This window comes from Physella acuta, unplaced genomic scaffold (genome assembly GCF_028476545.2).
Source record: "Physella acuta isolate Inbredline_101_S28 unplaced genomic scaffold, ASM2847654v3 ptg002552l, whole genome shotgun sequence".
Classification (NCBI taxonomy): Eukaryota; Metazoa; Mollusca; class Gastropoda; family Physidae; genus Physella; species Physella acuta.
In genome coordinates, this window is record NW_026734018.1 from 33799 (window position 1) to 60954 (window position 27156).

Below are 27156 nucleotides of genomic sequence, written 5' to 3' on the forward strand. Positions count from 1 at the left end.
AACACTAGCTCAGCCACCCACATGTCAAAACACACCAGCATTTGCTAACCTTGCACTAGATACTGTCCTACACCCATCGAACAAACACGAATGTCAGATAATCTCACTACACATTGTTTACACGTAGCACTTTCACGTACACACAAAACTCCGTCATCACACACAACCTATCTAACTGTAGTCACCAGACAACATATACATATATTAGTCTCATTTGTTTTTACTCTTTAAAATTATGTTTCGTATCACTAAAGCAGCAATCGACATTGTGAAGTACCTAGTATTTAATTTTGAAATCTTTCTCGTTACTTATTTTTAAAATGTAGTACTACATCACATGTATCCAACACCTTTCAGTTTTTATTATGTTCTTTGATTTGTTTTAAAACAAAGAATTTTTTCCCCATACGTTCTTAATCAACTCACAAAGAAAGAGTGAACTAGTCTTTGAAACTTGATGTATTTTATTAGATAAATAACGAAGAAGCTTATTTTACCGATTTTTAACCCCCCCCCCCCCCACACACACACACCACTCACCACATCCATTTAACATAGGGTGGGCGATGATTAAATTATTTATTTTATATTTTATTTTGATATTGCGTTCTATATTGTCCTTGGAGGGGGGAGGGGGTGGAATGACATACCCCAATCCAATAGTCACATATTCAGATATTATCCTCTCTTAAGGGGAAGTAACCAAGCTTAGATGATGCTGTTGACAGTATTAATAGAGTTGTCGCGCTTCATAAAGAAAATAAATATACATTTTGCCCCTGTTAATTTTATGACATTATGCTCCTAACGGGAAAAGGGGGGGGGGGGCTGGTGGTAGGTTCAGAAAGTGTGATGTCCCACTCTTGCATTTTAAAAAAAATGTGGAACTGAATTTTAAAAGAAAATAATTTAGTGTATTTTATTGGAAGTTGTAATAAGAGCTGACACAACTTACTCCAGTGTTTCTTCCAGGCATCTCTTCAAGGCCCCCCCCCCCCGAAAAAAGTCTACCCCCACCCCCGAACGAAATGGAATTTATATAGAAAATATATACTTTTAACAGTGTCCGCCCCCCCCCCCCCTCCTTAAAATTGTGTGCAATTTGCTACTTCCCTAAGTGTAAACAAACGCTGTGTAACCCTCAAAGCCAAGGGAAACTACTCTCATTTCTCAATAGTATGTTATTAATTTTTTAATATGGCTGCTTTGGTTAATGAAAGACGAAAGTTGTTAGTAAAAATCATTGTTAAACGTTAATTAATTTAAGTTACATGAAATTGATTGGCTCTTCATTTATTATTGAATTATTCGTCTTATTTTGAGGATGATTGAGTAAAGTAATATAAGGATTTGGACGATCTTTTAATCATATTTTGAGTCGAACTTTTGTATCCCTGGCAGAATGAACCCCCAGATCACCAGTAGTACTAGATCTAGATCTAGTAGATCTAGTAGTAAGTACTCTTAGCTTAGGGCTTAGTCTTACTCTCTCTTAACTAGTCTTAACCAACAACCAACTGGTGGCATTGAGTTTATACTATAATTTATACTTTATACCTTAGTTAGTTTAAATTAAAGTTTAAGATGTATTCTTGCAATAGGCCTAATCACTAATGGCCTAATGCCCTAATACCTAATATAATATTAAATAAATTATGAACAGCCTATTTCAAGTATTTCTAATAGGGCCTACTAAACTAAAAAAAAAAAAAATGTTAGATCTAGACCCTCTAGTACTAGATCTATGTACTATGTTATGTTAAAGTTTTAAAAGATAAATAATTTGAAAATTAAAACATTCTATGAGCCTACTTAGTATTACTTAGGCCTATTATAATTTACTAAGACTGTTAGAATTTTGGGTGTTGGGAGATTGCGAGATGCCAAATGGCGAGGCGGGAAAATGCGAGAAGAAAATGCGATACATACCTGCGGAATTAAAGAAAAATAGCGAGACACTTTTTGCGAAAAAAAAGTTTTTTTCATGCTTTTTTCATCTTTATTTAAATTATTTTTTGTTTTTGTTTTAAAATAAACAAGCATTTAGCCATACCCTTTAACACGAGTGTTTTATGTTGTTATTTTTGATCTAGATTTTATTATATAGATAGATAGATACTAAGAAGATAGATAGATCTATATCTAGATCTATCTATTTAAAAATCCTAACATCGTTGCTGTGCTACTGTCATCACCCGCTCTCGTTAGCGAGAGGAAAATCCCGTCTCAGTCGGCATTAATTTTAAAAATTTAGCCCACTCATGTTTATACAAAATTTCTATGCAACAATAGAAAATATGTTTCCGGCGGAAGCGGATCCGGGCACGGTGATCTTCAAAGACGGTAAATCAGGCGGCCTCGGCGTTCCACACAAAAGACAGAAGTTGATCTATCGTCTGCGGTATTTCCATCGGTTTCGAACAGGGTGGTATTCTAAGTCGACACAAAAGATGGGGGGAGTTGACAAATCATCAGTATGTCGAGCGACGGAAAAATTGGAAGTTTTAACAATGTAAACGAAACGTCTTTGAAGTCTGGACCAAATACCACTGAAAATCGGGTGCGGTAAATTTTTCGCAGAAATCTTCGCATTTCAACACCACCCAGCATAAGTATCGGGTTGTGGTAAAATGCGAGAAAAAAAGTCAAGTGACCGACCGTTTTCGCGCCCTTCTCGCATTTTCCCGCCTTGCCATTTCGCTTTTCGCGTCTCGCAATTTCCCCACACCCTAGAATTTTTGTTTGTTACTTTTACATAATTTTATATTTTTAACAGTAGTATTAACCACAGACATATTTCTTTGTTTGAATTAGGCCTACAAATAATATGAGCTTAGATGCTTCAGTATTTTTATGAACATTGGATACTATATATAAGTGACCATTCACCTGCAGAATTTGAAAAATTACCAGCCATACACTATGGTTAAAATATCAGAAGATTACAGAAAGACAAAATGTGCCATATGTTGGCAGGATCTGAAACCAAAAAGTCCTCTGTTACATGGCATGAAGTGCATCAAGTATGAAATTAAGGAGAAGCTGAAGTATCTCCTGCCCCTTCAGGATTTTAATACACTTTTTGATGAGACCATTTTCTCTGAGCCAAGGTTATGTAACCTGTGCTTTGTCACTGTAAAGAAGATACCTAAAACTATTGCTCGGCTCCAAGGCCTGATTGGTAAAAAAATCAACATAAAATTGTACAAACCCCAAAGAAGTGAATGGAATGTTGGTGCTTGTACACAGGGTTTAAATAAAAGGACTAAACTTAAGACAACTCAAGGCTATAAATTCAAATCCTCTGAGAAGGACAAAGCTCAACAAGATGAAAAGATTTCACAGCTGTCACCACTTAAGCATAAAGGAATTGAACTTTGTTTTTCACCTGAAGGTCTGTCCCACACCTTCACTAGTGATAAAACAAATGATGACAGTGATGATGAAGATACAGATGAAGAATTTGATGCTGGCCTTGACAAAGCAATGGAAGATGTTGTTCCTTCTCATTCTAATGGAATATCTGGTAAATATTTAAACATTAGCGTCATTAGAGGCCCGTTAATCATTATAAATTTGTTTTACTTTGAAATAAATTAAGCAAACAATTATTTTTCATTTAATTTAATATTTAGTTACAACTGTTCTGTATAGTTTAATTTAACTTTACCTTCATTTCATTAAAAGAACATATTCAAAGGTTGAAGAGATTTTTTTAAGCTTATTAGATCAAATTTTTTACTGTGTGAAATAGTACCGTTCATACATGTGAGTGACCATATCCTTGTTTATAATCTTTTTTTTTTTCAGCCCAAAATAAAGACTATAAAAATTTGCTGATGTTTGATGACAGTGAAATTGCTGAACTAAACCTGTCAGGACTAGCCGACGCTTTTTTGGACACAGAACAAATAAAAGTAGAAAACAAACCTGTAGCTCATCTTGATGTAACTGCATCAGCTTCTAATGACAAGAATAATGTAATTCTTTCTACAAAATCTGATAAAGCACTAAAATCTAAACCAAGAAGAGAGAGCAAACGAGCTGCTGCTATAAAAGCAAAACGGAAAAAATTCACCGCACATGAAAGTGAATCAGACTCCGGTCTGAACTCAGATATTTCTATACAAGACAGTGAAGATGAGTACCTGCCTACGTCAGGTAAAGTTAGAAAACTGGAGTCCACCGCTACATCCAATGATGACTCCGACAACAAAAGAACACCAAAATCTAAAACTGTTTCTCCACGTAAAACAAAGATAATACCTGGCAGAAGTAGAGCCAAAGGAAAGTTGTTACCCCAAGGTAAAAAATTTAACGTTTGCAATAATTCAGATGAGGAGCTGAATTCTGAAGCAGATAGTCAAATTAAAGTTGAGAACAACAGCCTTCAAGTTGACATCCCAGCTAACCTTAGTGATGAATCTAAAAAAAAGCTGGCTACTTTAATCCAGAAAGTGAGTTTATATTCTTCTTTTAAAAACATCAATAAATCATACTTGATTACGTTTTAAAAGTAGTAAGTTTACATTTTTAAAGCTTAGTGATTTTTTAAAAACTTGAATGTAATCAAATTAATCACTTTTCTTGCTATTGTATTTAGAAAAAAATTATACATATTAAAAGTTTTTGTTACCTCCTCAATATCTTTGTTTAGGCTGAGAAATACGTGAAGAAAAACAAAAAACCTGGTCAGGACAAATTATTGATCAAGTGCTGTATCAGCAACTGTGACCATGGATACCCAACATGGCAGCATATGGCTGTACATTTTAAGTATTATCACTATGGTAGGTAAGCTGTAGCTACACATCTAGTACTCAAAGTTAATAAACTTTAGAAATAGAAAGTTTTTACAAGTTAAATCTCATTGAATTCTTTAAAAATGTATTTATGATTGTTTAAATTTATGCTTTTATATTCATCTCATTTTAGTTGAATGTTTTGTTTTTTTTTTTTTATTTTGGGTTGGGAGTGGGGGTGAAGAAGAATGTATTTGTTCTTTCACAGAAACAGAATTCTTGTGTAATACTTATTTAAATATTATTAAACATTCACTTGTATCTACAGATGGAATACTCAGTACAGAAGATGATTTTTCACAGAAAATGGCAATGCTTGCAAATAATGGTGGACTGGATAATGGTTAGTAAATCAAATTATTATAAAATTTAATATTCAATTTTATTTTATTATTTGAAACAAATGTAATGACTTGCAACTAGTGTTATAACTATGCAGTACACATTATTATGCACCACTTATAAATCTTTAAAGCCCATTATGCTGTGTGATTCACACAGAAATGAAGTCACCATAAAATTATGATATAAACATGTTTGACTGGGCCTTGCTTTTTCAGAACTATTTTCTTTCAAGTGTACACACAAGGGCTGTAAACTGGCTTTCACCACTGAGGAAAATTTAAATGTCAGTATTATATTTAGTGGGGTTTTTTTTTAAAAATAAAAACGTTCCTTCGTTCTCAAATAGAATACTATTTTAAACTGTGGAACATTGTAAACAGTCTAACATCAATTTATGATTTATGTTGTAAGTTGTTTTTTTTTAAATTAAGCTTTTTCACTAACTATAATTATGCAATTTTCTTATCTTTGCTCTAGAATCAAGAGTTATAATCTTGTTACATTCTTGAAAAAGTAAAATATATTACAACCATTGAAATTGTATTGCTTGTGTTTTTATTTGACTTTAGGAGCACCAATCAGCCCACAGCAGTGAACATGTTTACATGTGTGAGTTCCCAGACTGCACCAAAGCCTTCAAGTTGTCCAGGGCCCTACACACCCACCTCAGGTCTCACACAGGGGAGCGACCTTTCACCTGCGACATACATGGATGTGGCAAGAGCTTCAAGGACAGCAAGGACCTGGTGAAGCACAAATCACGTCACACAGGTTTCTCATTGAAGCTTTTATTCAATCTCTTAAATCTTGTTTAACTCATTCAAATTTATGCAAAGTAAAAGATGACCATGTCAAACGTGAAATAATTTAGCATAAATAGTTGCGAATATTTTAAAATATTGCTGTATTGGAATATCTCATGGAAGTATAGAGATGTTTTTTTCATATAATTATTTGTTATTTTAAACATTACAATTTGGTGTGGGGATGGGACGAGACCTTCAGCAGGTTGTAGAGACAGGGTACTGGATTTGCAAAGAGGATTTTTTTCTGTGGGCTTTTCTCCCAAATTAATTTTAAAGACTCAATATCAAGATAGTTTGAATGAATGTTTTACTCAAGTTCCTTCCACAGCTAACAAAACTAGTGCTCATAACCAAAAACAATTATTTACTAATAGGAAGAGATAACAATTAAAAAGTGGATAGCATGGCTGAAGGTTAGAGGAACTTAGGACTGCTAGCCCGAAAGTCTCGAGTTTAGGTACCTGACTCTTGTTAGGAAAACAAAAACCGCTAGTCATAGTGCGGACTCCACATTCATGCCAAGATCATTAAAACAGATAAACTCTACTTCTGCCCCATGTGTCTTGGGCACGAACCGGAAAAGATAATAATTTTTTAAATTTTAATTATCAGAGAAACTGATTAGAAGAGATAGAATTTTAAGTATCCAAATATGAACTGATCCCCTTTTATGTCACACCAAACATGTTAAAAGGGGAGGGGTAATCAATGGATCTAAAAAGTGTATTTTAATCTTCTATACAATATTAACATAGGAACCTATTTCTGTATGTAAACACTGGTTTCTTTTATCTGCAGGTGATAAGCCTCACAGGTGTGAGTTTGAAGGCTGCACCAAAACATTTTTCACTGCGTCAGAGAAAAACAGCCATAATGTGACGCACATGAAAGCTGACATGCTCAGCTGTGAGATTTGTGGCAAACAATATGCTCATGAGAAAGGCCTGACCAGACATAAAAGAAGAATTCATGGAGGTGGGTTATGGTGTCCTGAGAAGTTCTCTCTCAGCAGCAGCGCAGTAGTTGTAAACTAGCCATGCAGTAATTGTAAAGCCAAGCAGTAGTTGTACAGAAGTCTAGCAGTAGTTGTAAATAAGTCAAGCAGTAGTTGTAAACTAGCCACGCATTAGTTGTAAATAAGCCACGCAGTAGTTGTAAATAAGTCAAGAAGTAGTTGTAAACAAGCCATGCAGTAGTTGTAAATAAGCCAAATAGTTTGTGAATAAGCCATGCAGTAGTTGTAAATAAGCCACCCAGTAGTAAAATATTTATCACTTTACCAATAACAGTCTTTTCAGAGCACTGGACACACGAAAAATATTTTACACAAAAGCTTTTTCTTGTTTGCGGGAATACTAGGGATTGTTAGGGATTGTTTGGTTCGGTGGGAGAGCTTATGATTGTTGACCCCTTGAGCAGATGAGCCTAGATTTAGGAGAGACAACTCTAAAACCAAACAGCTTCTGCCTTGTAAATTGGTCTTTAGTGGTCAAAGGCTATTGAAGCAAATTCAGAAAGGCAGAAGGAGGGCCATATGGCAAATAACATGTTGACATGTTGTGTTGGAGAAAACCCTATCGATATTACAATTGAGAACGAAAAGAAGAGGGATTGTTGGTTTTTAGCCTATCTGTCATTTCTTATGCTTTGTTTCTAAAAGTTTTTACAGTAATCAATTTTTCCAGCATACTTTGGTTGTTTTGTTTAAGAAATGTATTTAGCAACGTCCCTCTATATTCTAGTTGGTAAACCTGGCCTCCACAAATGTCCCTACAGTGGATGTGAAGAATCTTTTGTGAAGAAGGAGAAGCTAGAGATCCACATCTGTAGCCACTCACCAGAACGCCAGCTGTTTTGTGAAAAGTGTGGCAAGAAGTTCAGCTGTCAGAGATACTTGGATGTACACTATAAAATTCACTTAAGTATGTTGTTCAGATATTCTTTTAAGTTTCTTTTTAACGCTGCAAGTGAAGGCCTGTTTATTAAATATGTTCATGAAGGCTTATTTTTAAAAGCTTGATTTAATATGATCTTAAACATAAGTCAAAGTTGTGAACTGTTTGCAAAACAAAACTGATATTAAAAATACGAAATCATAGTTTTTACCATCTAAATTGACCTATGTTAAACTTGCTATATATTATCTTTTAAATTGATTTTTTTTTTTTTGCGTGCATGACCATAACAGAGAATGAAAAGCACGCTGCCAACCCGCCACAGCGCACGGTCGCGTGTGAGTACCCAGGCTGCGGCAAGCTGTTCACCACCCGGGAGAACATGAAGAGCCACCTCTTGAACCAGCACAGGGGCAGGAAACCCAAATCCGTGCCCGGAGTTTTCTTCTCCTGCTCTGTTGAAGGCTGTGGGAAACAGTTCTCCTTCAGGTCGACCCTCTACAGGCACAACAAGCTGGTGCACAAGGGCGGGGATTACAAACTGGGGAAGGAGTTTGTCAAGCACCCCTGCAAGTACGACGGTTGTTTTAAGGAGTTCAACCGTAAGAACCTTCTGGAGGAGCATATGGTGATGGAGCACGGGAAAACCCCCAAGAGGTTGTTGCCCCTGCAGAACAAGGAGCTGGACTTCATTGAGCGCATCTGTGTGCACTGTGGCATGGTGCTGACCGTGGCCCAGCTACCCCGTCATGTGGAGGTTTACCACAGTGAGAGGGCTCTCAGGGAGATGAAGGAGGTTTGGGTCGACGTCACTTAACTAGAAACTTTATTTCAAACTTCAGAAGTTAGAGATAATGTCATTATCTGTTTAATTTTTCAAGATATGAAATAGATTAGAATTAATTTAAACTAATAAATCTTCTTTAAAAAGTATTTTATTATCAACTCTATTATTGGAGATATTTAAAGTTATTACAATTTTAAGATATATGCACTATTTAGGATTTTGTTTTATAAAATAGAATTAACATTTTTTACATTTATGCATGATTTATAATTTATTCATTTTTTGCATCGAATAGACATCACCATACCCATGCCATCTGAAAGGCTGTGATTATTTATTTAATGCGCTGGAGGACAGGAAATTTCATGTACAACAACACATTGGTAATTATAGTCTAAATAGAGCTTTATATTATTGTTTTTTTATTTTAAAGAAGTATTTGTCCTATTTTTACAATCATTTTAAATATACAGCTTGTGTTTGTTAGTTCAAATTTAATTTTCTAAATTTGTAGAATAAAATATTTTTTTACATTTTAAAAATCCAATAGCAATGTTGTTAATCATAAGCCATGTATTCGTGAAACATTGTCAGACAACCCACCGTACAGGTGTCAGGTTGGGGACTGCTGTGAGACATTTTACCTGGAGAAAAATTTAGACAACCACCTGTGGAACCACAACAGGAAACAGTCTACCTGTGATTTTGAAGGCTGCTACAAGGTTTTTGACGACCAGCTCCTTTTGGCCAAACACAGCCGGGTTCACTATGGTAGGGATTCATCAATTGTTTTTATTTATAGATCTGTGCTTTGTTTTTATTTATAGAACTGTGCCTTGTTTTTATTTGTAGAACTGTGCCTTGTTTTTATTTATAGATCTGTGCATTGTTTTTATTTATAGAACTGTACTTTGTTTTTATTTATAGATCTGTGCTTTGTTTTTATTTATAGAACTGTACTTTGTTTTTATTTAGTCATCTGTGCTTTAACCTTTTTTTTTAAATAATTATATTTAATCTATTTATTAAACGATTTTTTTTTATTGCTACTGTATTTTGTGACCATATGTTTTAGACCCTAAGATGAAATGTCCGTGGCCAAATTGTGATAACTGGCTGACAGAAACTGGCCAATTGAAGCCTCATTTTATCGCACACAGCCGATCTCTGAGGGCCAATCTAGACTGTGACTTTGTGTGTGAGATCTGTGAGCTGGCCTTCAACAGCAAGTGGGGGTTGATGATCCACAAGAGGCTGCATGGAGATGATGCTGCAGGTATTTTGTTTCATGATTTTGGTGTTTTTGATTTGGTAGAGAAAAGTTTATATATATATATATATATATATATATATATATATATATATATATATATATATATATATATATATATATATATATATATATATATATACTTCTAAAGATTAAAATTGTTTTGTTTTTTAATTTTTAATATTAAGTTATTTTTTAGAAATATAGTTTAATTAGAAACCTAGATTTTTTTTTTATTTAGTACCCAGCATGAATGTCCTTTAGTCTACTCCAGAGGCGTAGGGACCCTTCCGGCGCCCGGGGACAAACTTTCGATTTGCACCGCAACCCATCAAACTTTCGATTTGCGCCCCCACCACCCCCCCTCCCCACCCCCTCAAACTTTCAATTTGTTTTTCTAACCCATTTTGGCACCCCCTAAGGTCAGCTTCCGGGGACATGTTTCTCCCCCCCCCCCTTGCTACGCCTCTGGTCTACTCAGCTTATGGCACCTGACTAGATGGGGAAAGCAATAGTCATAAAACATTTACAGTTCTAAAAAAAATGTTCGTTTTACTTTAATATTGCATTTATTTCAGCCAAACCTTCACTTGCAAGATTGGCCAGATTTTCTTGTGAAGAACCAGGCTGCCAGGGGACATTTTCCGACCAAAAAGGTTTCTTTGACCATTTCCTCTACCACTATACCAACATCCATGTGATGTGTGATTACATGGGCTGCCAGCAGACTTTCCACAATATGATAACAATGTCAAGACACACTAAATGTCATTATGGTATGTGCTTTTTATTTTCCCATCTGAACTATAATTATAACATTTTGAATGCAATGGTGAAAAATTCCTTAACATGTTAAATTTAAGTTGCATCAATGCCTAAAAAATGACCACACTATCTCTTTATATGCCAAGGTCACAGAACCAAGTGAACTCTACTTCACTTGCCCCGTGGCCCATTAGGTTTGAAAGGGAACTTTACTTACAATGTCTAAAAAAACAGTAGACATGTGATTTAACTGATTGAAGAACTTTCTTAATTGACTTTAAAATTATTTTTAAAACCCAACACAAGCTAATATTTTTAACAGACTTTTAAAATTGTTTTTCTCTTCCCACAGATGGGAAATTTAAATGCCCTTGGCAAGGCTGTGGAAAATACCTTGCCTCGGTTTTCATCGTCAAACAACATCTGTACCGCCACATCATGTCTGAGCCGTCCATCTCCATCAATCGTGAATACCATTGCAATCAGTGCTTCATGGTCTTCAGGCTGCAGGAAAATCTGGCCAGCCACCAGGAAGACCACAATGAGAAGTCAGGTAGGTGGTCAACACTGAAGCTAAATCCACAATGAGAGGTCAGGTATGTGGTCAACACTGAAGCTAAATCCACAATGAGAAGTCAGGTATGTGGTCAACACTGAAGCTAAATCCACAATGAGAAGTCAGGTATGTGGTCAACACTGAAGCTAAATCCACAATGAGAAGTCAGGTATGTGGTCAACACTGAAGCTAAATCCACAATGAGAAGTCAGGTATGTGCTCAACACCTAAATCCACAATGAGAAGTCAGGTATGTGCTCAACACTGAAGCTAAATCCACAATGAGAAGTCAGGTATGTGGTCAACACTGAAGCTAAATTATGTTGATGTCAGGCCTCATTTTTCTGTGTCACCTGGCCCAGTTATTCTTCTTGATTTATAAAATAGTTTTTGTAGTGATGAAAAATAAGCCAGTAAGGAACACATAAGAAGAAGGTAGCTTTAGTCATCTTTGTATACTGCTGTTAATCAATCCACTTTTCCTTTATGCTTTAAAACAATTTTTTTTTTTGTAAATTGTATATACCCCACTTGTTTTAGTTCTATTCTTGCAAGCAACTGAACAATTTTATTGTTTCTTGTGGCTCTAGTTTGTTTGCATAATTTTTTGCTCTATACCGCATGTAACTAAAGTATTTTATTCTTTGTTTTTTTGTTCTAGTATATGTATGCCCAACTTGTTTTTGCTCCATACATATAAATAACCAAGCCATTTTTTCCGTATGTTTTCTTGCTGTAGACTATGTATGCCCCACGTGTGGTAAAAAAGGTCGCCACAACCATCTAACAGCTCAGAAACTCGGCAAGCCACGCAAGTCGCAGGTGTGCCAGCAATGTGGTGCACGTTACTCCACCATGAATGGTCTCAAATTTCACCAGTTACAGAAGCATAAAATTGGTAAACATTCTGATGTTGATATTTTAACTTATTTTAATAACAGCTTATTCAATAATCACTTTTCTAACTGTAAAACTTGGCATAGTTTTTTTTATTTTAAATAAATTTGTTTTATTTGAATTTTTCAAATACATTTTTTTATCTTAAGCAAGTGGCTTTTAAAAAGTGATCATTGTGATATATGGATAGAACTTGGAATTTTACTGTTTAAATGAGAATTTTTAAATCATATAGTCAGTTTCTTTTCTTACAGGCAAATGGCCCTTCAAATGTGACTACTGTGGTAAAGGATTTGTGAGCAGCAGAGAAATGCAGAGACACACCCCCTCCCACACCAAGGAGAAACCATTTGTCTGTGAAATCTGTACTGTCAGTTTTGCCTCACATACTGGTCATAGAGCTCATATGAGAAAACATTCAGGTATGTCAAGCTGTCTCACATATGTGCATAATGTCAGATGTGTCTGAAAACTTTTAAATTAAATTTGTCTCCAAAATGTGAGAGAATAATCAATAATATTGTCAGTTAATTAAATAAGCGTGTTTAATTTAATTGTAGAAAACACCAACCAAGATCAGAATTTTATAATAAACATTTGGAAATAAAAAATTTCATAATTCTAAAAAAATAAAATAAAATTCTATAATGTTAGTAACATAATAAACTGAAAAACCATCTTTTTGAGACTTGATGGTTAAAGGAGAGAAGAGTTAACCTATCTCTGGCCAGTAAAGCCACTTTTACCTAACTCTGAAATGTCCTGTGACTGGGCAGATTGGCTAAGAGATATCCTATATTACAAAGTGACCCTTTGTATTTTTCTATCAGGTGTTACTTTGTATTTTTCTATCTGGTGTTACTTTGTATTTTGCTATCTGGTGTTACTTTGTATTTTGCTATTAAGTGTTAACACCCTGTTTTGTTTCTTCAGGACAAAAGTATGTCTGCGATGTGGAAGGCTGTGGCAAGGTTTACACCACCCCCATTTCTCTCCGAGGACACAAAGCCCAGCATGAGGGCTTCAGCAAGATGTGCCAGTTCTGTGGTAAAACCTACAAGAATCCGTACGGCCATAAATGTAAGGCTAGCAGAGACATTAGGAAAACAAAGCAGGGTAAGACTGAAGTTGCATGGCTGTTGTTTTTTTTTTTACTACAATGCCCAATTCTGTTTTCAAATTTTGGAAATTAAAACTATATTTTATAGTAATTGACATCTTTTTGAATGTTTCTAAAGGTTTTGCCTAATTCCTAAAATGTATCTTTGAATTGCTAAATTATAGATCTTACTAATAATTTTTATATTGTGAGTGAAGATGTACTTACTCCCATAAGATTTAAATATAAACTGTTTGCCTTAGGAGACTGGTGGCATATAAATAGTTCTTATAATTTTTCTTCTTAGTTTTTAAAAATTTAACTTCTTAACAGAACTGTAATTTTTGTTTCTTCTAACTAGATCGCACACTTTTGTTTTACCTATAAATGTTTGTATTTTTTGTTTCTTCTAACTTGATCACACATTTTGTTTTACCTATAAATGTTTGTATTTTATGTTTCTTCTAACTTGATCACACATTTTGTTTTACCTATAAATGTTTGTATTTTTTGTTTCTTCTAACTTGATCACACATTTTGTTTTACCTATAAATGTTTGTATTTTTTGTTTCTTCTAACTTGATCACACATTTTGTTTTACCTATAAATGTTTGTATTTTTTGTTTCTTCTAACTTGATCACACATTTTGTTTTACCTATAAATGTTTGTATTTTTTGTTTCTTCTAACTTGATCACACATTTTGTTTTACCTACAAATGTTTGAATACATTCTTTTTTAGCACAATTTCCATTCTGGAGAATTGCGTTTATTAACCCATCATTTCTGGATGGATGGATGGATGGATGAATGTGTGTCCGCAGCTTTAAGTCGTATCTCCTCCTCAACGAAGCAATATCGATGACTAGTTCCAAAAGCAATTATGTTAAGCCAGTTACGAGGATGAACATAGGCCATAAAAATTCCGGGTTTCTTTCATGGATTTCCCGTAAAAGCCAAAAAACCTCGAACAAATTCAGTTTTTGCTACATATCTAGGCAACCAGACCACTTAGCGACTTGAAACATTTACCAATCGATTCCTGCCATAATTTAAACCAATATTGCCGAAGAAAGTTTTCAAAAATATCCTTTCGTTCGGTCACAAAAAATTAATTAAGAATTTTTAAACTGAGCGTCTTGTAGGTTTTTAGCGCAAAAGCTGAGGATCGAAAGGATTTTAATGAGCGGAGGTTCGAAAGGATTTTTAAAATTTTTCCCCTTTTTTTTCGACTGATACGGGAGGCTACTCTCCCCTTTTTTTTCGACTGATACGGGAGGCTAGTTTCTATTTTGTTTTGAATTATTAAAACTACTTGTGTTGCATTATTTATTTGCTGAATATATGATTTATCTCGATTTAATTTACTTATTAATTCAAACGTTATTTTTGTACCCTATTTATAAGCTGAGGTTCGAAAGGATTTTACCATAGCGAATGAGCGGAGGTTCGAAAGGATTTTTTTAAAAATCTCGTTAATAAATATTTTTTCTATTTTGTTTTGAATTATTAAAACTACTTGTGTTGCATTATTTATTTGCTCAATATATGATTTATCTCGATTTAATTTACTTATTAAATCAAACGTTATTTTTGTACCCTATTAATAAGCTGAGGTTCGATATAAGGAAATTGCGCTAAAATTGTCACTAGACTTTTTAATTAACTTGTTTTTTTATCTCCTCAGTCATCAACCAGCAGATGGGACAGCCTGTCACACTCCCTGTCACTGTGTTACCTCAGACAGTACAGCCACACCTCCAGACCCCCCAGCCACAGATCATCCAAGTCCAGACCCCCTCCACATTCCAGCACACGGTCATCATCCCCCAGCAACTTGTGCCCCAGAACATGGACATGCAGCAGGGCCAGCGCAACATCATGACCTCCAGCACGCTGACCCACCAGGAGGTCATCCAGCACAACCTGAGCCAGGTGATCCCCCAGGGTCTGCAGCAGCCAGGCCTGCACCACACGCTGGCCAACCAGAACCTGATGCAGGACAGGAACCAGCAGATGGCGATGGACATGGCACGGGTCAACACCATGGATGATACTGGAAATTATCCGTTCAATAATTATGTTGTGTTTTGGGATAGTCAAAATTTGTAAGGAGATTATCCAGGACAGTCAAAATGTATAAGATTATTTGGGATAGTCAAAATTTGTAAGGAGATTATCTGGGATAGTCAAAATTTATAAGGAGATTAGCAGGGACAATCAAAATTCGTAAGATTATCCAGGAGTCAAAATTTGTAAGGAGATTAGCAGGGGCAGTCAAAATTTGTAAGGAGATTATCTGGGAATAGTCAAAATTTGTAAGATTATCCGCGATAGTCAAAATTTGTAAAGAGATTATCTGGGACAGTCAAAATTTGTAAGGAGATTATCTGGGATAGTCAAAATTTGTAAGGAGATTATCTGGGATAGTCAAAATTTGTAAGATTATCCGTGATAGTCAAAATTTGTAAAGAGATTATCTGGGACAGTCAAAATTTGTAAGGAGATTATCTGGGATAGTCAAAATTTGTAAGGAGATTATCTGCAATAGTCAAAATTTGTAAGATTATCAGCGATAGTCAAAATTTGTAAAGAGATTATCTGGGACAGTCAAAATTTGTAAGGAGATTATCTGGGATAGTCAAAATTTGTAAGATTATCCGTGATAGTCAAAATTTGTAAAGAGATTATCTGGGATAGTCAAAATTTGTAAGGAGATTATCTGCAATAGTCAAAATTTGTAAGATTATCAGCGATAGTCAAAATTTATAAGATTATTTGGGACAGTCAAAATTTGTGATGTTTTTTTATATTGATATTTTGTAATTGAATGTTAATTATACTGTACACGATTATTGTTGTGAATATATAATAAAATTTTATCACCTTGTATCATTGTTTAAACAAAGTATATATTTTTAAATTAAAATAACAGTGAAGCTCTACAACCATTATTTAAGTTAATTGATTCCAAATTAACAAACCATGTGAAATATTAAACTGAAAGAAATCCTCCACATCAACCCAAATAAATAACCAACTTCCAACCTTCCATCAAGTTCAAAAAAGGAATGCAAAGATTACATTAGCATTAGCAAGTTCTAAAAACAAGTAGCCTTAAAGAAATGTTTTTTATATGTAAAACTGTAGATTATACACAGTTAAAGAAATAAGCATACCAAAGTGTTAATGTGATTGTAAGTCTCAAACAGAATGAATATCAATATTGATTTAAAAATCTGGAATATGCTAATTAATGATAATGTCAGATTCAGCACACCGTCTGAGTTTCATTATTGACCAGAGTAACTCATGAGTTTCTGATCACAAGTCCAACTGATTTTCATTGTCTCAAGTTTTAATTATACTTATTTGGATACTTAGAAAGAATTCAAATTGAATCAAAGACAGATTTATGTAATATGGCATTTAATAAAACAACTGTAGTATATGTATAAAATAGTCTTATAAAATGTTATAAAATTAAAACATCTCACAAATTGTTTACATGAGTATTAATACAAGCAGTACTAAGTAAGTGTTCAGCAGTTATAATAGGCGAAATTAAAAATTATAGGTAATGTATATAAGCTTTTCTTGGAACATATATTTAAAGATTTAAAAGACTTAAGTCATTCACTAAACTCTATAATAATATTTGTACACATCATGTGATGTACAGAGAAAATGAATGTTAAAACAAAATCCATATGCTTAGTAGATTAAAAAGTCACATCTTGGATTTTAAAAAACTGATTTGGTCTTGTTAACTTAGATAAATGTTACACAGAATGAAACACACAACTGTATGTGTCATGTCTGTAGCCAGCAAAATCTTTAATATTTTAAAACTGCTTTCAGAATTATATTTTCTTTAGGATAAATATATTTGCTGATATGATTTGGGTAATGTTGATTAACCAGTTTTTGAAAATATAGAAATGATGTGACATTTAATTCACCACTGGGTTGTTTCCCTTCACCATAGTTTGTACAGGTTGCAATTGTTTTAGATAGATTTATTTTGTGTAGTTTCTTAGAAGCAATGGGTGACGGTCAAGGTTTTTATTTATTTTCAGTTTGTTTGACCAGTAAGTGACTGGTTTAACTATTTAATTTTTTTTTACCCTTTGTGATGGTTTTAACTTTAGCAAAAAGTAATTATATTAATTATCTTAATTTTGCAAGTAGATCTAATTTTTTTTTACAAGCTTTTACTTTTTACGATTGTAAACATTCTCATGAACCACAGCTCACCATGACTGGTCAGGTGATTTAATTTTTTTACTTCCCCTTAGTTTCGAAACCGTTTAATTAATTTTTAAAGCATCTAATTAAATTAAAAAATAGATAGACTTGTATCGTCATTGAAGTGGCGCCTATCTGGAAAGTTTGAACACAATCGCTGCATTAGAAGTGGGTCGAATTTCAGTTACAAGATTTGCCACAAACCTACAAACAGACGTTGCAAACTAAATAAAAGCTTTTAAAAATCTCCTAAATTTGTGAGGATTGCTCCAAATATGCGGAGCAGTATATTTTTTATTCACCCAAGCTCTAGGTGTTTTCTTTGCTCCATAGATTCATATCTCGTTAGGGGGAGGCTTGATCAGAGCTCTGTGGTGCTCTTTTGAGTCATGCTGTTGTCATCTGTGACATCCAGCAATGCGGAGAATGCATACCTGAATAAAACGAGCATACAAAAATATGTATTTAAAAAATATGATGCCCAGAGGCTACTACTGTATAAAATCTTTGAAATTACATACAATTGAAATAATTATAACAAAAAAAAAAACCCAAACAAAATCTAGCGTGAAGATCCAACAAAATAACATATAGTATATAAAACTGTTTATAACAGACCTCAGGTTTTTTATAGTAAATAACAGAGTGTAAAAGAAGTAATGATTCCGCAAAGTAAGGTTGGAATTACATTTATAGGAAATAATTATCACATAAAAGCAACAAAAAATAAAGTTTGAAGAAATTAACATTTTTTTAAAAGAACTATAGTTATAGAGACCTTTAGTGTGACTAGCTTTGTATAACAAACCTCAAGTTATATGAAGTGGGACGCCACAGTACCATGATGACAATAAGAATCACAGAAAAAAATATATGCCAGAGGGCATTATCCATCCAAAGTGTTTTCCAATCCTGAAAAAAAATGTATTTAAAAATTCACTTATTTTATGTAACGACTGTAAGGAAAATAACCAAACCAAATTCACTAGCTGGTTGAGAATAGACCTCCTAGTTTGTTAAAAGAATGGTGCTGTTTTATAAGTAATTGTACACTATCTTAAGCAGAAAATAGTTTTAAAACTTAAATATAAGAAGTAATTACAAACAAAAAGATGTTTTATTTTAATGTATATATTTACAGAATTTTATTAAAAACTTACAAAAAGGTACTCATTAAATATGAATTCAATACTAAACCAAATCAGGAGCACTGGAACAGCTAAAAAAAAGTCCAGCATAATAAAAATGACACGATTTCAATAATAATAATTTGAAATGTTGCAAAATTGCTCAGTTTTTATAAACAATTTCAGAGACGTTTTTGAAATATTAACTACATACTGTAACAATAAGATAGTAGTAAAGTGACATTGTTAAATACACACATTTTTTACCCAGTGTTTCTTCCAGACTTTTTTCTCCGGGGGGCACTTGAAATTTTCGGGGGGGCGGTAAACTTTCTTCGGGGGGGGGGCGGACACTGTTAAAAGTATATATTTTCTATATAAATTATATAAATTTTATTTCGTTCGGGGGGGGCGGTAAAAAATTTTCGGGGGGGCTTCGCCCCCCCGAAGAGATGCCTGGAAGAAACTCTGTTTTTACCTGTTACAGAGTATATCAGAATTTCTTAAATGTTTGTATAGTGAAAGTTTAAATATTACCTATTATATAAAGTATCAAAACGTTTCTGAAGTGTCTGTACATTGAAAGTTTAACAACATCTTTTCTAAGTCGCAAAGTCCTTAAGGTTTGTCTCAGGGATTTAATGATGTGAGGTAGTCAAGGCTAGTTTTTAAGAAGTAAAACAAATTAACATTTACACATTACAATAATATCTTTATGATTGTCTAGAATTGTATAATTTTATGCTTTTATTTTTAAATAAGTTGCAAATGAGACGGAGTGGCCTAGCGGTAGAGAGCTGGACTGCTAGCCCATAAGTCTCGAGTTCCGATTCGGGTACAAGTCAGTATACCGTCCCTGAGTCCACCCAGCTCTGATGGGTACCTAACACACGTTAGGGTAAGTAAAGGCGGCTGGGCATAGTGCTGACCAGACTATCCCTTCATATGTCGAGGTCACATGCAGAAACTCTACTTCATATGCACCGTAGACAGTCAGGTTTAAAAAGGGAACTTTACTTATTTACTTACTGCAAATATTTTTTAATATAAAAATAAAGTAATTGACTTGAACAAGAAAATAGTATTCAAAGCAACTTTCAAAAATTAAATTCAACAGCATAAAATAACGGAAGATAATTTGTGGGAACTATTTGTTGTGTGGAAAAAAATAATTAAAAAAATGGACATTGCAAAGGATATCCAACCAAAAATAAAGATGTCAATCACTAGTAACAAAACACCAAGTGTAATTCCTAGTGGGCTTTGGTCTGCTCTCTCCTAAAAGAAAATTGATTATAGAAATAGCAGGAGATAAAATGCACATATAGACTTAAATAGAAATAGTTATTGATTAAGAAGCTCTTCTGACAAAGATAAATATGTTTAAAAAAAATCAATATTAAAAAAAAAAAAACTTTTCCTATATAATGAGTTTAAAATAGTTTAGGCAAGTTATTCCCATGTATTTACACTTTAAATGAAGTAGTCAGTAACCTACAATTTTGTGTATCAATTATTAAATGACACTAGAGGGCTACAAACATGGCAAGCATACTCTTTAGACTCTTATGTCTTTAACTTTATTAATTTATGACTAAAGCCTTTGGTTTTTCAAGTTATTTCATAAGTCTTATAGATATTTAATATTGATTTCTATGGTTAAAGAAGTAAAGCTATTCTATTAGGCTGTACACTGTGAAATATAATTCCAGACAAAATAGTAATTGAAAAGAAAGGGTGTAATGTTAAAAGAAATCGTAATTCATTCATGCATGAAATTTCTTAAAAAAACTACAACTTGCTTGTAGCTTATGCACTTAAATAATTAAAGATAACTAAAATCTCCAGATCATATACACTATTCAGTCCTTTTTTTTTCAGTGAAATAGCAAACAGGTGTGAAATGGGTCAAACCATAGGAAATTGATGGATTGAACCAGGTGACACCAGACCTACTGCTGACATGCTAATTTTAGACAAGAGACTTTTCAACACTCAGTTAAAATAGAAACATATAATTAAGTATACACGTAATAATGCTAAAAGAACATACATTGAGCGCCATCATACACCCTTGAATAGAGGCTAGGATGAAAACACAACTCCCACGATAAAAACTTTATGAAACATCTTTCCAAGACTTGGTCTGGAAAAATTGGTTGTACCATCACAAAAAAATAATATAAGTGGTGGTGTCCTATAATTTTATATGGTTGATAAGGAGGAGAGGGGGAAGGTAAAAAAATCTCCTGTGTGCAAAATCATGGAGTACTTACAACAATTTTGTCTACATACAGTGAAATAATTAAAAAAACATTTTACATTTTAATAAAATTATAAAATGTTCGGGAAAGTTAATTTTCATACAAATCAAGTAAAGTCCAGCGAGTTGAAGTATTTTGGTGGCTAAATTTGTGCATAATAGTGCTTAAACTGGCATAAAGTAATAATAATTGGATTCAGAGCAGGTAATTTACTTCACTCTCAGAACTTAGGGGTTTGTCAAGATTATGATTGAGCTATGAATATAATTGTAAATACCCAGGATGATGCTTTTATATATATAATCTTTTTTTCTGGATAAAGCCACAATTAATAAAAAAATAAAAATACCATTAAAAACCTAAGCTCTCTCATTTTCAAATAAGTTTTTGTCAATGTATACATTTTTTTAATAAGGATTTGTATTCACTTGTTTTATGTGTTGGCACTGAAGCTGACCAGTTTAATTAGTACTGGACTTTAAAATTGCATGAACTACAGGATAAACAACAAATTCCTTCAGCTGATTTACATCAACTGAGTTTGAAAAAAAACAAACAACTTACATGACAATGCCGTAGCCAAGACTGACAATTATGACCAGCATTCTGGCAAGTGACCGCTTTAAACAAGAAACCAACTCAGCAAAGATAATGGCTCCCCTCACAGACTGGCCTGTATTGTTGATGTTCTCATACTCACCAAAGAAAACAGCATATTCAATCATACCTACAGAAGATTTTTGTTTTAAAATTAGTTTTAAAATATTTATTAACACAAAACCTACAAATTCATTTCTTTATAATTGAAAATAAATCTACCTATGAGAATAATTCCTCCAATCCAGAAGTGTATCCTATGCAAATCTGGCCAGTTACAAGCCAGTAAAATAAACCACGCAATGCCAAAACCGAGGTACACAAGGGCCATAACACCATAGAACTAGGGATAAATAAAAATTTACATTAAAAAGTCCCAATCTTTCATATTATTACTTAGGTTAAAACAGAAATTCAATAAGACATAATTTTTAAAAAGCAGCTTACAACAAGCAGTGGAAAATCCACAGCTGCGATATAACTGTTACCATTGCTGATCTTAACATTAACTGTGATTGAGAAAAAAATTAAATAAAAAATTAAGTAATTTATAAAATATAAAAATTAATTTTTAAAAAGTAATATAACTATAACTGACCACTTACAACTTGAAGTTCTTTTCAAACAGAATATAAAAAAGAAAAAAAACTGAACTATTCAAAACTATTTTTTTAGGTTACCAAATCTACAATCTACTCTATAATCTGTACATTACTTTTATGAAGGGAAAAAGGAAAAGATATATAAATCTAACCTTTCAGGAGAAAATCTTCTGGAAGATCATCAGCATGAACAAGATTCAACACAAACAAGTAATACCCATCAGCCCATGTCTTATGCAGATATTGTGCCTCATGATCTATCGGCTGTTAAAAATATAGCTCTTTGTTTTTATTAGCAGCATAACTGTCAATGGAAGAAAGCTTAATGTACCATAATATAGTGTAATGATCAATAAAAGAATGCAATCCAACCAGTTGGAGGTTTACTGGGAACATTAATAGGCTCCAGGAAATAATGGAAAAAAAAACTTAAATAATGAGCCTTTTTATTTATTTGTTGATATATAAGTTAAAGTACTTAAGGGGAAATATTTGCATGCGTCAGGGACACTTCTGAAAATATGGTTGCCATGGCAAGGGGCGGCCATCTTGAAAAAATAACCTTAAAATGATAAGAAAATATATACAAAACATATTTATACAATTTTCTATAACAAGGGCCCTGATTATCTGTATATACTTAGATAGGCAACCTACCTCGTTTGAGTAAGCTACTTTTGGGGCAGGTTTCTTCTCCTCCTCTACTATTTTTTTTATCAGCTCCCTCTTCTGTAGCCCTTCGTTTTCTAGCTGCAGGTTTGGCATCACTTCCTTCCTTCACTGTATCAGCCTTTACAGGTGCAGGTGCTTCAGTTCCAGCACTCTCTGTTGGCTTTATTGGCTTCTCTGTCTAAAACCAAAATACTTATTTCAACATGCCTTCATTATTTTTTAACAATTTATCAATCATGTAATACAAATGAATATTGTTTTGCCCTGTTGAGAGCCAAGTCTAAAAATAGCAATATTTAAAATTACATGAAAAATAATATATTTTTTACACAACACTTCAAATTTCACTAAAAAACACAAACATAACTTAATGGTTTTTTTATTCCTTTATTTTAGTTAAAGAACAATGAATAAATAGTGAACAAAGTTACAAAGAACATTTATAATCTATATATATAATTCTCTTCTGGGAGCCGTTAGAAAACAAGCTGCAAACGCGCCTTGCAATCCCCTCTTTTCCTCTCTGTCGCTACCACCCCCACCCCCCTCACATGGTTTGGTGAGCTGTGTTCACCCTAAATGTTTACATTTTACTATCGTAGAGCCGGGTTTGGTGACGGCTGTTAGGGACAGATAATTTAGTTTGAAACGATTTTAAACTTAGAGGAGGTAACTAAGAGGAGGCTGCTTTCACGGGGGGGGGGGGGGGGGGGGTAGGGTTGGGGTTGGGGGAAAGAAGGGTGGGGGTAGTATCGTCCTTAACGAGCTACTTATAGTATTTTAAAGCAAATATTTTCAGTGGAAGCATTGGTGTTGTCGAATTCACAAATTATGAATTACTGAAAAGTAGAAAATAAAACAACTAAATAGCGGCGTATGCTATGCCGCGGGTCGGCTCGTAAACCATATTTTTTGTATTTAGGGTTTAATTTGTTTAATAAGAGATTTGAAATTTCTAATCTATTTTAATATCAGACCTACTAAATTGAAATTTTAAAATCCCAGTGAATCATGCAGTTTTAAAACTCCTCAAATATTTCTTATACATTTCTATATTAGCAATGTGTTTTTACTTACTGGGGCATCTGTTGCTTCAATAGGATGGGTGGCATTGGCAGACTGAAACAAAAGTACATAACATTACATTTGTCAGAACCTTGTCCAAATAGTTTGTTAAAATGATTTTATGGCCAACTGGCCATTAACAAGTAAAAAGAAATTCAACTGCTTACATGTAGAGTAATTCTGTTGTGTTTGTCACAATAGTAAGTGCCTGAACCAGACACATATTCTGTCCTCTGGGTGGGCAATGACTTTTGCCAAGGCATTTTTAAATAATAGTCAGCGACAGACTGAAATGGTTTAAATAAATAAAACAATAAAAACAGATTTTTAAAAAATGTAATTCACTAATACAGATTTGGAATAATTTCAAATGTTTAAAAATCCACAAATTTTGGTATCATTTCTTATGATTCTAAAAAAAAACAATTTAAAAAAACAGGACAATGCTAAGGCATTTGTAAATAATACTTTGCAATAGATTGAAATGGTTTAAAAATAAATAAAAAATGAAAACAGGTTTTCCATATGTTATACATCTATACAGATATAAAGTATTTTTTTATTTTTAATAATTCACAAACTTTGTAACTTTTATTAAATGATTCTATATCTAAATAAAGTCTTGAGGAAGATAAAAAAAAAAGGCATGAAAGTTTTAAAACAGTTATACCGAATTAACTTCAACATATTCATTTGCACAGGAAGATCGACGAAATATCCATGACAGTTTGAAGGTTGTATTAGAATTACTTTCACAAAAAACTGAAAGAAAATGTTGTAACATTAAACAATATAGATTTTCCTTAGCAACAATGTAATTTAGTTGAGGCATTAAAACAATTAAATTAAATATGTTTAAACAAATCAACATATTTCTGGACTATTAAACCAAAACTAAGATAAAAATAAAAAAATATTATTTTTTTTCAAAAGATTTAAAAATATTGTTTAGTATTTAGTAATAGAACTAGAGTCTTGGTATTGTTTGGATAATCAATCTGTCAACACACTAACTACTAAACTATACCATATTTTTATTACATAAATACTATACTTTAAATTTTAAATCTAGTAGATCTACAAATTCTACATTAGTACATTAGTACATTTTTTACATACAGAAAATTAAAAATAGTTTTAAAGAACAACAACTAAATAAATTTGATTGACACCACTATGGCTTAATTTAATTAGTGATTAGTATTACAATTCAAAGAACCGATTTCTTGCCAATTTTACCAACAAACCGCTCTTAGAAAAAACTTTTGGTACATACTTGTCACCGACAACTGACCATCCTCATAAATACTTTTTGCTGCATAAAGTAATGGGGTTTCCTGTGGATTTGTACTGTAGAATTTAAATTCTATAATCTAAATTTAAGTTAATTAAAAAGTAAGATTGAAATTAAAATGCAAAATTTAAACGTCCTGGTAATCGTGTAAAATGATAGTTAATAATGTTTTAAATTTACCATACTTAAATATTTATGTAGCTACCTTTGTAGCCTTAACATATTTTTATAGAGTATAGTTACATTTCTGTAGGTCCTTCATTTAGAGTTAGATCAAACACATTTTTCTGTGTTTTATTTTATCTTAGTGCCTTATGTAAATGGTATAGCCCACTTGTAATAATGTTGTTTCTAATACTAATACTAAGGGTTTTAATATTTTCCTCTATTCATTTAAAGATCTAGAAATCAAATATTGCAAAGTGGGTTTTAGTGGGATGTTAGAGTAATCAATGGGGAGATAGAAGCACCAGGCTCATTTGAGGCTCCGTTGATTTCTTAAACATGGGTAGTGAAAGATTTTTAGAAAGAACTTCTCTCAAAACAAAAAAAATTAATAATTTTGAAATTGCATTTATTTCTCTGAACATTTTTATTTGAATATCTAAGAATGTTATTTTATGTTATTATATTTTTCTAAGCTGTCTTTTGTAACGTTTTTTTTTTTTGGTTCATATGAATGCTGCTGTAGTTCCCTCCCCCCCCCCCCCCCCTCTACACCAAATTGTAACATATTGTCACAAAAATTCACTTCACCCCCAAAACCAGAATTCTTTTTATGAAAATCATGTATTCCGAAAAGGGAAAGAAGCAGGGTAGGTTGATTTGTCGAAAAATATTAATTGATTTCTTTCCCTTATCTTGAAAAATGTCTAATATGTTGATTTCTCGCAATAGTATCCCTCATCGCAGTGCTGATATTAGTATCAACTCTAGGATCATAGATCAGTTTTCATTACAAATTAAGAATTAACGAAAATTTCAATTATTTAATGCTTAATTATAATATTTTAAAATTAAAATACTTTGTGTTCAGGAATATTTTTTTTTATAAATTGTTTAGATCTAGATCTATATATACAGTGGTGCTTCGACAAATGAGTGCCCAGACACGCGAGATATTTTTAGATACGAGCTGTCGTGCGATCCCCCTTAATGTTGGAGCCCGGGCTCCGCCCGCCCTTCTATAGCTACGAATCTGAGAAGATGTTTTTGTTTCGCGAATCTGTCATTATCCTTTGTAATACCCGATAAAACTGGCTTTTAGTTACAATATTCTGAAAAAAATACTTTGTAACATTAACTATAAATACTAAATAGCTACTCTACCAACCCGGAAGTATGATTCAGAACCCATATTTACAAATATATTTATTATTTTCCATATAATAACGTAGTAAATGAAATAACTAGAAAATAACTACTTACCTTATTGATGTCAAAATCCCAAACTCCATGTTGGGGCATAGCGTAATTCGATGCAAACAATTCCAGAACAAAAAGCAAGCTTGTTGACAACAACTTCGCCATTTTTCTTTGACAATAGGGCTTAGGTTCGGTGTAAATCGTTTACTAGGATCTAGATCTAGATCTAGGTGCAGAGGCGTAGCGAGGGGGGGGGGGGGGGGGGGCGGGGGGGGGGACATATATATATATGTATATATATATATGCATGTATATATATATATATATATATATATATATATATATATATATATATATGTATATATATATATATATCTATATATATATATATATATCTATATATATATATTTGTATATATATATGTATATATATATATATGTATATATATATGTATATATATATATATATATGTATATATATATAATATATATATATATATATATATATATATATATATATATATATGTATATATATATATGTATTATATATATATATGTATATATATATGTATATATATATATGTATATATATATGTATATATAGTATATATATCATATATATATATATAGTATATATATATATATATATATATATAATATATATATATATATATATATATATATATATATATATATATTA

The 27156-nt window shown here is 32.8% G+C and overlaps 3 protein-coding genes across 10 annotated transcripts; 1 reads left to right on the forward strand and 2 right to left on the reverse strand.

The window, feature by feature from the left end:
• Positions 1-1188: 1188 nt before the first annotated feature.
• Positions 1189-16064, forward strand: LOC131933561 (zinc finger protein 91). 4 transcript variants are annotated; one of them, XM_059290283.1, is made up of 19 exons: positions 1189-1229; positions 2815-3526; positions 3811-4457; positions 4658-4790; positions 5071-5145; positions 5363-5430; positions 5717-5918; positions 6752-6928; positions 7696-7875; positions 8142-8644; positions 8931-9018; positions 9230-9406; positions 9711-9911; positions 10484-10681; positions 11023-11223; positions 11966-12124; positions 12378-12545; positions 13057-13239; positions 14909-16064. In XM_059290283.1, exons 2-19 carry the CDS (start codon positions 2923-2925, stop codon positions 15331-15333), a joined length of 4389 nt encoding a protein of 1462 aa, XP_059146266.1. In that variant the 5' UTR covers positions 1189-1229; positions 2815-2922; the 3' UTR covers positions 15334-16064. The 4 variants fall into 4 exon arrangements, with proteins under 4 accessions (XP_059146266.1, XP_059146264.1, XP_059146263.1 ...); XM_059290281.1 differs by having other exon boundaries at positions 1197-1454; XM_059290280.1 differs by having other exon boundaries at positions 1197-1332.
• Positions 16065-16564: 500 nt separating this feature from the next.
• Positions 16565-19271, reverse strand: LOC131933563 (transmembrane protein 87B). Its single transcript, XM_059290288.1, has 4 exons — positions 19134-19271; positions 18630-18688; positions 18278-18381; positions 16565-17903 (listed from the first exon to the last, which is right to left on the reverse strand). Exons 1-4 carry the CDS (start codon positions 19174-19176, stop codon positions 17831-17833), a joined length of 279 nt encoding a protein of 92 aa, XP_059146271.1. The 5' UTR covers positions 19177-19271; the 3' UTR covers positions 16565-17830.
• Positions 19195-26646, reverse strand: LOC131933562 (transmembrane protein 87B). Of its 5 annotated transcripts, XR_009385056.1 has the most exons (10): positions 23964-24063; positions 23809-23850; positions 22717-22909; positions 22212-22323; positions 21905-21966; positions 21680-21800; positions 21425-21587; positions 20650-20742; positions 19795-19874; positions 19195-19240 (listed from the first exon to the last, which is right to left on the reverse strand). XR_009385056.1 is itself a non-coding variant. In XM_059290286.1 (8 exons), the coding sequence occupies exons 3-8, from the start codon at positions 22822-22824 to the stop codon at positions 20682-20684; spliced, it is 627 nt and encodes a 208-aa protein (XP_059146269.1). In that variant the 5' UTR covers positions 22825-22909; positions 23809-23850; positions 23964-24063; the 3' UTR covers positions 19801-20681. The 5 variants fall into 5 exon arrangements, 4 of the variants coding, with proteins under 4 accessions (XP_059146269.1, XP_059146270.1, XP_059146267.1 ...); XM_059290286.1 differs by lacking the exon at positions 19195-19240 and having other exon boundaries at positions 19801-20742; XM_059290287.1 differs by lacking the exons at positions 19195-19240; positions 19795-19874; positions 20650-20742; ... (1 more) ...; positions 21680-21800; positions 21905-21966 and adding exons at positions 24467-24558; positions 25073-25133; positions 26519-26646 and having other exon boundaries at positions 23964-24083.
• Positions 26647-27156: the final 510 nt, after the last annotated feature.